Source organism: Hyperolius riggenbachi, chromosome 6, assembly GCF_040937935.1.
Source record: "Hyperolius riggenbachi isolate aHypRig1 chromosome 6, aHypRig1.pri, whole genome shotgun sequence".
Classification (NCBI taxonomy): Eukaryota; Metazoa; Chordata; class Amphibia; order Anura; family Hyperoliidae; genus Hyperolius; species Hyperolius riggenbachi.
Window position 1 is genome coordinate 388,201,580 of NC_090651.1, and position 14,735 is coordinate 388,216,314.

The following is a 14,735-nucleotide window of genomic DNA, read 5'->3' on the forward strand; positions in this document are numbered from 1 at the left end:
ATACTAATCAGTTCGCTGGTTCTTGGCCCTAGCTAGCTTCCTTGAGCTACATCATATATGGTGGTACTCACCATATATATGTACTCCAGTTAGTCAGTCGTTATTAGTTGATCATTGATAGCTGTAAATTGTAATTTACTAGGAAATCATATCTATTGTATTTTATCTGTGTACAGACATTTGCCTACCTCTTGACTCTGCCCTAGCCTGACGATTCTGTACCTCAGTCATCTGATTCCTGTTACCGACTCGGCCTGTCCCTGACTCTGTTACTGTCTGATCCTTGCAATACGACTGACATCTGATACACGTGTATAACCCTGCTCGATTTGACAACGATTTATCTTAACGACCTTGTACCTCGATATCACTAAAACTTGTGCACAAGTTCTGACTGGTCTCGACTACACATTGTACTATTATTGTGTAATTATCTGTACGTTGTCTTGTCACGCACCAGCGTGATACTACCATATGCCTAACACTACCCCCCCCACACACACACTCTACGCCCAACACTACTCTCCTCCTACGTATGCCTAACACTACTCTCCCGAACCTACTCCTAACACTAACACTCCAGTACCTTATGCCTAACACTAGCCCTCCCCTACCTACACCTAACACTACCCCCCCCACACCTATGCCTAACGCTACCCTCCCCCTACCTATGTCTAACACTAACACTCCCCCTACCTATGCCTAACACTACCCTCCACCTATGCCTAACACTACCCCCCACCTATGCCTAACACTACCCCCCACCTATGCCTAACACTACCCTCCCACCTATGCCTAACACTACCCCATGATGCATAATTACATCCTTATATAGAATCACCAAGCATCAAGTCACAGAAAAACATACCCAAAAGCCAGGGATTAATGAGACCTCAGCATTTGAAAGCCCACCTGGGAGGTCCATAACAGTAATAACAGTAAGAGGAATGGGGACTACCGTATTTTTCAGACCATAAGCACTCTCAGGTAACTAAGCGAGTTCAGTGATTGACCCAGTGATGGAGGCTTTGTCCCGCCCGAGACACCATTGCCGCCAGTCACTTAGCGGGCTGTCCACCACTCAGCAGCAGCCTCGTGAGGAGCCCCTCTCCTCCGGCTCCCCTTTCCTGCTTATCAACTTCTCTGCATACCAGAAGCCTCACCCGCAGTCTCCCGGCCCGCACCTTCTTTCTCTGCTGCTTCTCCACCATTCCGTTCTATACTTCCCACTGCACATTTCACCATGGCGCTAGAGGAGCCCGAAGAATCACCACCCAGGCTTCACAACTCTGGCACACCATGGCGCACCTACGTACGGTAATATTCTCTTCTACTGGCTTGTTGAAAACAGATCATGTCACCTGCCACGCCTGACTGTACAGAGTATGTAACCTTTTCACTTACCTGTTCCTCAGAGAGGCTCACAATCTAATCCCTACCATAGTCATATGTCTATGTATGTATTTGTTGTATGTGTGTGTGTGTGTATGTGTGTGTATATATATATATATATATATATATATATATATATATATATATATATATATATATGTAGTTGGGATTCAAACCAGGGACCCTGTGCTGCAAGGCGAGAGTGCCAAACACTGCTCCACCGTGCTGCCCGCACATAGGGACAGAGGAGGACATAGAGAGACAGAGAACAACTCAGGGACAGAAGACGACACAGGAGGAGGACAGAGGAGGGGACACCGGGACAGAGGAGGACATAGGGTCAGAGGAGGACATAGGGACAGAGGGGGACACAAGAGGTACTAGGGGGACATAAGGTACAAGGGGGACATAATTGGGTGGGGGGGGATATCCACAAGACGCCTCTGCACCATGGATGCACCAGGTTTAGTATTTTTATTTTTTTTTGTTCCCTAAATCTAGAGTATTTTTGCCCTCTAAATCTAGGTTAGTCTAATGGTCTGGTGCGTCTTATGGTCCAAAAAATACAGTACATAGTGAAAGCACTGTACTTTAGCACTGTACCACAAACATATACACCCTACATGTCCACTGACCTGGAACACTTTGTTTACATTGCTTGTTCCGACTCACTAGATACAACAGCAAACATCAGAATGCACTTTTAAAGCCAAGCTGGCAATGGAAGGTCCATTAGTTCTTTCCCTAGAAGTTCCATTTTAAATGCTGTTACTTCTCCTAGATTGAAAAAAAGAATAAAAGAATAATAGTAAATTTAAATTGTGTTGTAGCCTTAAGCCAGCCCTGTATGGTATTCATTGTCACATGGGTAACAATAAGTGTGGGTAACAATAAGCTTTCCTAACTCTACAGAAATTCTTTTTTTTTTCCCTTTAGGAAATACCTTGAAATGGATTCTTTAGATTGTGAAATTATCTCTGAAGAAGAAGTGCAGGAAATCCGGGATGCATTAGAAGACGGTGATCTCTGTAAAGCAGGTGAAAAGCTAAGCGAGTCTCTAAACGAGATTGAAAATGCTCCTCTAAATATAGCGGTCACGGGAGAGTCGGGATCAGGAAAGTCTACCTATGTCAATGCCATTCGCGGCATACATGATGATGATGAAGAAGGTGCTGCCAAAACAGGAGTCACAGAGACCACCATGGAGCCAATAGCTTATCCTCATCTGCAGTTTAACAATGTGAAGATTTGGGACCTCCCTGGGATCGGCTCTCCAAATTTTAAGCCGGGTGACTATCTCAAAGCCGTTGAGTTCAGTCGATATGACTTCTTTATCATCATGTCATCTGAACGTTTCAGACACAATGACATGGAGCTTGCCAAAGAGATTAAATCTATGGGGAAGAAGTTCTACTTTGTGAGATCTAAAGTAGACTCTGATGTGCACGCTTCTCAGAAGCGTCGGAAGAAGTCCTTCAATGAACAGAATATATTGAATGAAATTAGAGATAACTGCACTCAAAACCTCCGTAAAGGTGGAATCGAAGATCCACAAGTGTTTCTCTTATCTTGCCTGGACTTGGACAAATACGACTTTAATGAAATGCAGGAGACACTAGAGAGGGAACTTCCAAACCACAAGAAACACATCTTCATGTTGTGTTTACCTAACATTTCTCTACCAATTCTGGAAAAGAAAAGAAAAGCCCTGAAGAAGAACATCTGGATACTGTCCGTTGTCTCCTGTGGTGTGGCGGCCATCCCTGTCCCGGGACTCTCTGTTGCCTGTGATGTTTCTATCTTGGTGAAAGAAATGATAAAATACAGAAATGCTTTTGGCTTGAATCATAGCTCTCTCGAAACGCTGGCCAATAGATTTGGTAAAGACGTCAACGAATTGAAGTCTGTGATCAAATCGCCCATCGTGCTGAAAGAGATAAATAAAGAGCTTGTCGTCACTTTACTAAGCAGAGGGGCTATCGGGTCACTGATGTTTGTAGAATATTTAGCTAGCAATATACCGGTTGTTGGCACAGTGGCAGCAGGGGGCATCTCATTTGCTACAACCTACTGGATGCTTTCGAGGTTCCTAAAAGATATTGCTGAAGATGCTATGAGGGTTTTAAAAAAAGCAATAGAGTCTCCTGTTTAGAAGCGGAATGCTGTCATTATGCCCACTAAGAGTATTAATTACTTAGTGGTTTGGGTTTCAGATATATATATTTTTAGGTTTTAACTGATTTTTCACAGCAATGCATGGACGTCAATGAAAAATAGCTCTCTATTTTCCAGAGAATCTGTCTTATGCAAATCTTCAAACTTGCAAAAAAAGGAAAAGACCTCTAAAATAGACCAATGAATGTTCTGTTCAAAGTGTTCTTCATGTTGGACCTTAAAGTGTAGCTGAGATCTGAAATTGTGCAGTGTTTACACTTACCTGGGGATTCCTCCAGCCCCATGTTGGCCGTAGGCTTCCTTGCCACCCTTCTAGGCCGCTCTCTTGTCCCATGTTCATCTCTATTATATTGGCCAGTTGTATGCAGTCGTGCACCACTGTGGATGTACAGCCACGCATGCGCTCCTGTGGCAGAGGGAGTGTTCTGCTCCTACGCCCTCGCAGTAGTACTGCACAGGCGCAGAACGCTCCCCGGTACGGGAGCACAACGGGGGCAAGTGAATGCGCTGTGGAGAACAAATGACGGCAACTGGCCAATTTAACAGAGCTGAGCTTGGGACAAGGGACAGCATTGTGGGGTAATTGGTGTCTCAGCAACATGGAATCCACCTGGCTGAGACACCGATTACCCCGCCTGTGCAGAGGGGAAGCTGCCTGCAAAACATGCACCACTGGCGAGTCACCAGGACAGGTTTGAGAGACACCAATTACCCCTCCTGTGCAGAGGTGAGGCAGCCTGCAGAACATGCACCGCTGGGGAGTCACCAGGACAGGTTTGCCAGACACTAATGACCCCACCTGTGCAGAGGGGAGGCAGCCTGCAGAACATGCACTGCTGGGGAGTCACCAGGACAGGTTTGCCAGACACTAATGACCCCACCTGTGCAGAGGGGAGGCAGCCTGCAGAACATGCACCGCTGGGGAGTCACCAGGACAGGTTTGCCAGACACTAATGACCCCACCTGTGCAGAGGGGAGGAGCCTGCAGAACATGCACCGCTGGGGAGTCACCAGGACAGGTTTGAGAAACACTGGTCTAATGCAAATTTGAGGGGATGACCAATTAACTTTTACTTATTACTACAGTATAATCTTGTTATAATAAACTCTGGTATAGTAAACTACATCTCTAATTCCCGGCCAATCTCCATTATAAGTCTATGGGAGCAACACCTGGTATAGTAAACTGATATAATACAACTCCTGTTATTATTATTATTATTATTATGTATTTATAAAGCGCCAACATATTCCGTGGCGCTGTACAATGTAAGAAAACAAACAAGGGATACATAATGATACAGACAATGATATACATCAAATATGAACACTGATACAAAATACAGAACTGCTGATTACAATTGCAAATTTAACATGATCACTAAAATGTATAAATGTCTAACAGAGTGCAAGCAATTAAATTAATAACATTCAGTGGCACAAAAGGGTGAGAGCCCTGCCCTTGCGAGCTTACATTCTAAAGGAATGGGGTGGAAACAAGAGGTGGGGAAGTATACAGTATATGTACAGGCAGTGCGTAATTAGGTTATTTAGTGGGTGCATGGCCTACGCTAGAGAATATGCTTGTCGGAAAAGGTGGGTTTTGAGGGAGCGTTTAAAGATTTTAAAGGTGGGAGAGTGGCGGATGTGCTGTGGAAGGGCATTCCAGAGGAGGGGTGAGGCACGTGAGAAGTCTTGTACACGTGAATGTGAGGAGATAATTGTAGAGGAGGATAAAAGAAGCTCGTGTGCAGATCTAAGAGTGCGGTTGGGTTGGTATCTGGAGACTAGTGAGGAGATGTACAGGGGAGAAAGATTGTTATAGTAAACATGTTTTTTGGACACTACGTGACACTGACTCTGGATATAGTAAACATACGCATGCGTCATATGTATCTGGACGGTGCATGTGTCATATGTCAGTGCCGGAACATGCATCATATGTCAGTTTGCGGTGCATGTGTCACGGCAGTGGGTGGTGCATGCGTCATATGTCCGTGTGTACTGTACTAGGCCTAAGGCCCGTAAAAAAAAAAAAAAAAACAGGCGCTAGGCACTTTTCTGCATAAGCCGCAGACAGGCGTGCCCATGGCCGTGCTCCCTGCCGGCTACACATGTGCAATAGCCAATAACCACGGACAGCAGGATGTAGCAGGGACAGTTAGGGTTTCATTATATAGGATGTATTTTGGGTGAGAGGAAACTGAGTAAAATGCTGTTAGATAGAGATATAGACCACTGCAAAAACAGAAAGTTAAAATGTTGCATAATGGGGGCCGGAAGGGACTCTGAGGGCAACATGCAGCAGTAAGCGGTTTGGTACTAAGCACTTTATCACACTAATTATTTGTTTTTTAATTCATCACTACAGATATCCTTTAAGTGGAATTACTATAATAATGCTGTATGTTCATTACTTGACTGTAGTTCTGTTTTAAAGACCTCCATAGAGTTTTCCTGAAAATTAGGAATCTTATATATTCATGTATTTTATATGAAAAACAATAACATTTTTAATCATGGAAAAAAAAGTCTTAACTTCTGACATTAAATAATTTACTGAACAACCAACCTGCGACTTCTGACTGATTGTGTCATCTCTGTCCTCCTCTGACTGATCCAATGTCTCAGTTGTATCGTACAGCAGGAGAAGGGCGACTCCAGGGCCTGTTCCAGACTTTTTACTGCCTGAGGCAAACTTGTGAGGATGCGCCCCACCAATTTGGAATCATGAAAAAATACACAGAACAGGAGTTCCCTCAAAAGACCGCACCCCTCCAAGAATAATCATATATAATCATCTTTATTCACAAAAGAGTATTTTAAAAACACTTAAAAACAACCATACGGATGGCCATGCAGGGAAACATACAATTGAATGAACATATCAAATGGTACAATACATAACAGGCAAATGGCTGAGTTTCCACACCACATACTAAAACATGAAGACACATAATGGATGGCTATATGAACTAATAAATAACACAGCTAGCCACATCAAAAGATATTGGTAAGAACCAGTAGCATCAGCATTGAATAAAACTGCATAACCTAACTAATGTGCAAACAGGCAAACAGACTATAAAAAATACCATGTGTAAAGATCCCAATGGGGAAAAAAGTGTGCAAAAGGGCAAAGCGAAAGGGCAAAGTAGTGCAGAGGACAGTGTGAAAACGCTGACATTGAGGTGCTGGTGCTTACCGATAAACGGACATCAGTCAAGGATGTAAGGCATGGCGTCCTACTATTACCGTCGCGATTCGCCGCTCTAAAAGGGTATGGCGGCTTCCTCTGGGCATAAGGATTAGTAAGTGTTGTTGGCTATTTAAGAGCAAGGACCTAGGAGGGCGGGTAAGGGGGCGTAGCCTAAGGTATCAATGTGCGTGGCCGCGCACAAATAGGGGACTTCAGCAGCGCTGAACAGCGTCACTTCCACCTCCTACGAACTAGAGGATGGTGGGAATTGTAGTCGCCGGAACAGGGATAAAAGAAAGTTGAATAAAGATAAATAAAGAACGGCTGAAAGCCAGAAATAGAGTATATAAGAATATAAAGAAGCTCAGAAAAAATATATATATAATAATGATGCTATATAATCATCGGAAACCGTGCTCAATAAACACTATTAAATACAACGCTTCTACATATACACGTAAAAGAGTGGACAATGTCGCCATCATGTGGTCAGAAGATATACATCACACATCAGTAATTAGACAAACAACAATAAATAGAGGCCAAATTATACACCGGTATATTAGGCCAAATAACCAGATATTGCAATAATCCTAATTAAGAAGTCGCAAAAGTCTCCAGAGATTTTCCAAAGATTCCCATGGAAAGGACAATGATCATCTTTCTTGTTCCAAACAGCAACGCAGCTGCAGATCACAGTGATATAAGGACAATAGACAGCTGTAATTACATCCACAAGAAATCAGAGCCTAAGCGAGAGCCCAACAATGAATCCATACAGGATGTACACACAAGCATGCTATTTCCATAGAACTCAGTGATCAAAAAATACATATGTGTGACACAGGAAGAAAAGTCACAGGTAAGAGGACTACTAACTTATCCTCAATACAAGGGAGGGTCGATTACAGGGCAAGAGAACTAGATCAACACACCCCTCTAGAGCGTGGATGAAACACACATGGTAGAGGGGGCCCACTCACCAAAGGTCCCCATCCACCCAATCATACACTGTTAGTATAATGATCTGCGGATGATTTCCAGCCAGCACATACCACGTGCGCTGAAGCAGAAGGAAATCACCACAATCACAGAAGCAAAGTACCCAGTATAGATTTGTAGAGGAGAATTCCAACCAGCAAATGGAGCTGTGGAGTGCAGAGGAATAAACCCTCTGCACAACCACAGATGCCAAGAGAATTCCAACCAGCAGATGGAACTGTGGAGTACAGAGGAACAAGTTCCCTGTACTTCCACAGATACCAGATTGAAATTGCCCGACTGAGCAACAAAGCAATAGCTCAGAATAAAGCAAAGACAGACAGACAACATGAATGTCCACCAATCTAGTCGCCACCCCGCGACAGTAGACATATCACGTCAGAGCAGACCAGAGTGAGAAAGCTAATCGCAAGAGAAGCGATTGCTATCAGCAACACAAGACTGAGTAAAGACAGAGCTTGACTGAGTAAGGAAGACACAGCAAAGAACCACAATCTGAACGTCAAAGAAAATAACAAATGAACTAGCTTAACGCGGTCCCCGCACGATATGCGCAACAGAGACAAGCGCGTTAACGGTACGGCCACCGCACGATAAGCGTAACACTGACAAAACGTACCAACCCTAACTAACAGATGAACACAGAAAATGACGACAGACAACTAACGCAAACGCTTGCCAATCGGCTGCCTCACCCCAGACAACAGCAAGCGTTCGTGCTAGACAAAACAGACTAAAGGAGCAACCAATAGCAACCGCAGCCAAGGTTATACTCCAAGAGTCAGACAAGGGAGATCCACCGCCTCTACCGCTAGGGCGAATGCGATCTAGGAGCGAAACCAAACGATTCACTGTCAGCCACCGCAGGTGACAGTACAATTGCAAGGACAAGACAAGACAGAACAAGAATAAACAGTACAAATAAAACAGAACCTGACTGCACTATAGGAAGTACAAAATGCATTCCCCAATAATAACTACACTAGAATATTCGCCACAAGATACAAGAGAGGCTGAGGCTCCAAGGTAAGTTTCCCTAATCAGAAAACTGTCGGGCAAGGAATTCTGGGAGGAAGTGACATTTATACTAAACCTCCAAAGGAAGCAGACAAGCAGATTTGCAAGACAAGTGGATGCAAATCAGTCAGCCTTGCAAACTGACAGAAAGGCCTCTTTTCCCCGGACTGCACTATGCAAGCTGCTTAGGAAACAACACAGTCCAGGGAATCAAGGCCAGCAGAGCAGATTCTGACTGTTAGTGCAAAAAAAACTAAAAAAGAGAAGTCCTCGTTAAGACCTACCGGTGACCTAGAGCCCAGGTCATAGATCCACTTGGTTTCAGGTCTCAAAAGAGATGACACTATATTGCCGCCCCTGGAAGATAAAACAATACGTTTAAGGCCACATACAGTCCACCCAGTTACACTACCCTACTGCTAGTCTGCTCTCTTCTGGCTCCATGCTAATTTGGCCCCAACACCTATAGACAATTGAGCAGCTTCCTGCTTAATTACCTGAGTTGTACTGTGATCTGCTACAGGCTGAGCTCAGTCCCTCACCTGCATCAGTCAATCTACAATCAGGCCTGCTAAGCATAGGCTTATCAGGCTTACTATACAAATGCAACTCTAAGTCGATTAGACCTTGGTCGATTTATGCACCGGTATTTCAAAGTACACCGGTTTCTAAGTACAAAGAGAACGACCGAATTAGACCAGAATTAAGCCAGAAGAGACCAGAAGGAGCAGACACAAGACTTTAGCAATCTGATTCACGGTTAGTGCAATAATGTTGTCTCTGCTCTTCATGATTAGCCTGCTTTCCCCTGCTATTCTCAAATCTGTACACTCACTGCATCCTCCTGCTGTCAGCAACACGCTCTACATTTCTCCCTCTCTTTTATCATCTCCACAGGTTGTTTCTCACGAAACTTTCTTATTCATACAACCGCGCTATACATTTCATGCTCCAACTACCCATAAATCTAAATCCCACCCTATCCTCCGCTCTCTCTGCCTCCTACTACTCCTTGCTGCAGGTGACATTTCACCAAACCCCGGACCCTCTCTGCCGGCTCGATCCTCACTCTTGCACACTAATCGCACTGCTAACAGCCAACCACATGCACACTGAAACTGCCACAACCTTATTAATATTCCTCTTCTCCCCCCTCCTCCCCCACCTATCTCTGCTGCTCTCTGGAATGCCCGCTCAGTCTGCAACAAACTTCCTTTCATCCATGACCTTTTCAATTCCAACGCCTTCACCTTCTTTGGGGTCACAGAAACATGGCTGACGCCTTCTGACACGGTCTCACCTGCCGCCCTCTCTTATGGGGGATTCCACTTTAGTCACACGCCTAGAAGTGGGAATAAACATGGCGGTGGTGTGGGCATTCTGTTCTCTGATACATGCTCCTTCAAGCCACTCACCCCCATTCCTTCTCTTTCTCTACCTTCCTTTGAAATCCATGCAGTCCGTCTATACTCTCCCTCTAACCTCCAGATTGCAATAATCTATTGCCCTCCTGGCCCTGCTTCCTTCTTCCTAGATCACTTCTCTGCATGGCTCCTCCAGTTCCTGTCCTCCGATATCCCTACCATCATTATGGGCGACTTTAACATTCATGTTGACACCAACAATTCTGCCGTCACTAAACTTCTGTCACTTACTTCCTCCTACGGCCTGTCTCAGTGGTCCACTGCTCCAACTCACTCTAATGGTCATACACTTGACCTCATATTCACTCGTCTCTGTTCTATCACTGATTTCACTAATACTCCTCTCCCGCTCTCTGATCATAACTTACTAAACTTCTCTCTCTCCTCCTCTCTTCCTACCACCTTGCCTCAAGCACGCTCATATACATGCAGGAACTACCGCAACATAGACATGCAATCTGTCTCTGATGCCTTGGCACCTCTCCTCACACAACCATTCACTGACCCTGACTCAGCAGCTGCACACTATCACTGCTCAATCACGCAAGTCATGGATGCAATCGCACCCCTCACCAATGTCCGCCCACACCGTGTCAGTCGCCAACCCTGGCTGACCAAAGCTACTAAAAAGCTAAAGGGGTGCTCTAGGGTAGCTGAACGCCGTTGAAGAAAAACTAATACTAATGAGGATTTCATTACTTACAGAAAAAGAGGTTGAACAAGTTTAAAACCGCTCTCTCTTCTCCAAAACAATCATACTTCTCCTCCCTCATATCCTCCCACTTGCACAATCCAAAGCGCCTGTTCAGTACTTTCAACCCCCTTCTCCGTCCACCCCCTCCTCCTCTTTCTTCATGCTTATCAGCTGAAGAATTTGCAACATACTTTACAGATAAAATTGCAAAAATCCGTAGTGTGTTTTCCACGCAGACATCAAACTCCATCTCCACTCCTCTTGTTGACTGCTCTCTTTCCAGTTTCTCTCCACTCTCCGAACATTCGCTCTCTTCCCTTATCTCCAAATCCCATCTAACCACCTCTTCTTTGGATCCTATCCCATCACATCTCATTCCACAGCTATCCACATCCCTCATCCCTGCCCTTACATCGCTGTTTAACCTATCCCTCTCCACTGGAATTTTTCCATCCTCACTCAAGAGGGCTGTTGTAACACCAATACTTAAAAAACCATCTCTAGACCCCACCGCACTTGCTAACTACCGCCCAGTGTCACTTCTCCCATTTGCATCTAAATTACTTGAACGCCACATTCATGCTGAACTAAGTCAGTATTTATCTGCAAATTCCTTGCTTGATCAGTTCCAGTCTGGCTTCCGGCCAAACCACTCCACAGAAACAGCCCTCACCAAAGTAGCTAATGATCTCCTCACAGCTAAATCCAAAGGCTATTATTCCATACTCATCCTTCTAGATCTGTCATCAGCATTCAACACTGTCGACCACACTCTATTCCTACAGATCCTTTCATCTATAGGAATAAAGGACCTCGCTCTCTCCTGGATATCTTCCTACCTCTCTGGAAGGTCTTTCACTGTTTCTTATTCAGATCAGGCCTCCTCTTCACATCCTCTGTCTGTAGGGGTACCTCAAGGCTCTCTCTTCGGTCCCCTCCTCTTCTTCACCTACATGCACGGTCTTGGTAACTTAATCAGCTCATTTGGTTTCCAATACCACCTATATGCAGATGATACACAACTGTACCTCTCGGCCCCAGACCTTAACTCCCTCCTCACACGGGTTCCCGACTGCCTGTCCGCTATTTCCTCTTTCATGTCCTCTCGCTTCTTAAAACTTAATATGAATAAAACTGAACTAATAGTCTTTCCACCATCCCTGTCCACCCCTTTGCCTGATATTACAATAAATGTTAACAACACGTCTATAACATCAGTTCCCAAAGCACGGTGCTTGGGGGTAATATTTGATTCTTCTCTCTCATTTACTCCTCACATTAACTCCCTAACCAGCTCCTGCCATTTCCAACTGAAAAACATAGCACGTATCAGACCTTTTCTCTCCCATGACACAACCAAAATGTTAGTACATGCTCTTATTATATCTCGATTGGACTATTGCAATATATTGCTTGGTGGACTTCCAACTAACCGACTAACACCGCTCAATTCTGTACTGAACTCTGCTGCTCGACTCATTCATCTCTCCTCTCGCTCTTCCTCTGCTGCTCCTCTCTGTCAAGCTCTTCACTGGCTACCAATTAATGAGAGGATTCAGTTCAAACTCTTAACCGTAACCTACAAAGCTCTCCACAATCTCTCCCCCCTGTACATCTCCTCACTAGTCTCCAGATACCAACCCAACCGCAATCTCAGATCTGCACATGAGCTTCTTCTATCCTCTTCTACAATTACCTCCTCACATTCACGTGTACAAGACTTCTCACGTGCCTCACCCTTCCTCTGGAATGCCCTTCCACAACACATCCGCCACTCTCCCACCTTTGAAATCTTTAAACGATCCCTCAAAACCCACCTTTTCCGACAAGCATATTCTCTAGCTTAGGCCATGCACCCACTAAATAACCAGGGGCATCTGAGTAGATAAACCACTACTTCTGTTTGGCAATTAATGAACTCATTAATACGGTGAACTTTGTTGGTCTTAGGACTAAGCATCTCTTTCGTGGGTATCATGAGTGGGCAAATGCTGCATCGACCACATGGGTAACTCCCTTTAACTCCGTGACCTGTTGTCTGTGATCTCTGAAAGTGACTCCTGCAAAGTTGATCTTTTAGACTAGGTGCTCTCTTAGGGTCTGACTGAAATATATTTCTTTAACACGGTCAGTATGGAGAATCGGGCAATGTCTGGAAAGGACTTCCCTCAAATCATTCCAACATGTATTAAAAGGTGTGCATATCCTTACCACACTGCCAAACTTACATACAGAAGCAGTGGTTTATAATTGAGTTCCTTTCATATAGTTTATAGGGCATTCCTCAAGCCAAATCCTTTTTTTTTTAATACTCCAATTCCCTATAAACTAAACAAGCCTCGCCCCAAGCTTCTCCAACGTGCCTTGGCACACTTGCTCTGTAGCAATGGCTTATGGGAGCTCAGTCTGGGCAGGGGGATGAGGAGGTTACTAGCCAGAGATCTCAGAGGCAGAAGGGAGGAGGAGAGGGGAGTGAAGTTTTCATAGGCTGAGGGCTGAAGATGCAGAGCAGCTTGCCTGTGTGTAATGTGACAAAGAACATGGCCGCTGTCATTGTATCACAGGAGTAAATAATCATATTCTATTGAAGCTATATTCAGCTAGATTTGCTGTGCAAACTATCTAAACTGTAGATAAGATATATAGACAAGTTACTTGTTATAGTTGGTTTTTCATCTCGGATCCGCTTTAATGACCCCAAAAGTGCTGTAGACCAAATCTGATAGAGGGTCGCAACATAAGGGTGAGTGCCCCTTCTATCGGGGAGGTGGTGGTGTTTTACCTATAAGGCAACTTGCTGGCATGGATTGTAAACCAGGCAGTGTGATGTGGATGCCCTGTCAATGTTATTATTATGTATTTATATCACTCTGACATCTTCTGCAGCACTTTACAGAGTACATAGTCATGTCACTGACTGTCCTCAGAGGAGCTCACAATCTAATCCTACCATAGTATAATGTACTACCATATTATTATTATGTATTTATATAGCACTGACATCTCCTGCAGCACTGTACAGAGTACATAGTCATGCCACTGACTGTCCTCAGAGGAGCTCACAATCTAATCCTACCATAGTCATAGTTTAATATCCTACCATATTATTATTATTATTATTATTATTATGTATTTATATAGCAGTGACATCTCCTGCAGCACATTACAGAGTACATAGTCATGCCACTGACCGTCCTCAGAGGAGCTCACAATCTAATCCTACCATAGTATAATGTCCTCCCATATTATTATTATGTATTTATATATAGAGATGTCGCGAACCTCCGATTTTCGGTTCGCGAACCGGGTTCGCGAACTTCCGCAGAAGGTTCGGTTCGCGGAAAAATTCGCGAACCGCAATAGACTTCAATGGGGAGGCGAACTTTGAAAAATAGAAAAAATTATGCTGGCCACAAAAGTGATGGAAAAGATGTTTCAAGGGGTCTAACACCTGGAGGGGGGCATGGCGGAGTGGGATACATGCCAAAAGTCCCGGTGAAAAATCTGGATGTGACGCAAAGCAGCGTTTTAAGGGCAGAAATCACATTGAATGCTAAATTGCAGGCCTAACGTGCTTTCAAACATCTTGCATGTGTATACATCAAACAGGGAGTGTAATTAGAGTACTGCTTCACACTGACACACCAAACTCACTGTGTAACGCACCGCAAACAGCTGTTTGTGTAGTGACGGCCATGCTGGACTACTGCGCAACATGGCGTGATTGCTCTTCCTCACTCAGTGATGTCAGGTAATGTGTGACTGCCTTCTCAACTTTCCATGGCATTGTTAAAAAGCTTACATTTTGTTTTTAATTTACATTTTCTACTTG

At 44.4% G+C, this 14,735-nt stretch overlaps 1 protein-coding gene across 5 annotated transcripts in view; it reads left to right on the forward strand.

The window, feature by feature from the left end:
- The window catches only part of LOC137521999 (interferon-inducible GTPase 5-like), a 98,065-nt gene that overhangs the window by 72,343 nt on the left and 10,987 nt on the right, over nt 1–14,735 (forward strand). For 2 of the 5 annotated variants that reach the window (XM_068242001.1, XM_068242002.1), the window contains one exon: nt 2,329–6,119. The exons of the other annotated variants lie outside the window; for them this stretch is intronic. In XM_068242001.1, the coding sequence (XP_068098102.1) occupies nt 2,329–3,544 (1,216 nt within the window). In that variant the 3' untranslated portion in view covers nt 3,545–6,119. Of the gene's footprint in view, nt 1–2,328; nt 6,120–14,735 lie in introns of those variants that run through there. 5 annotated transcript variants of the gene reach the window in all.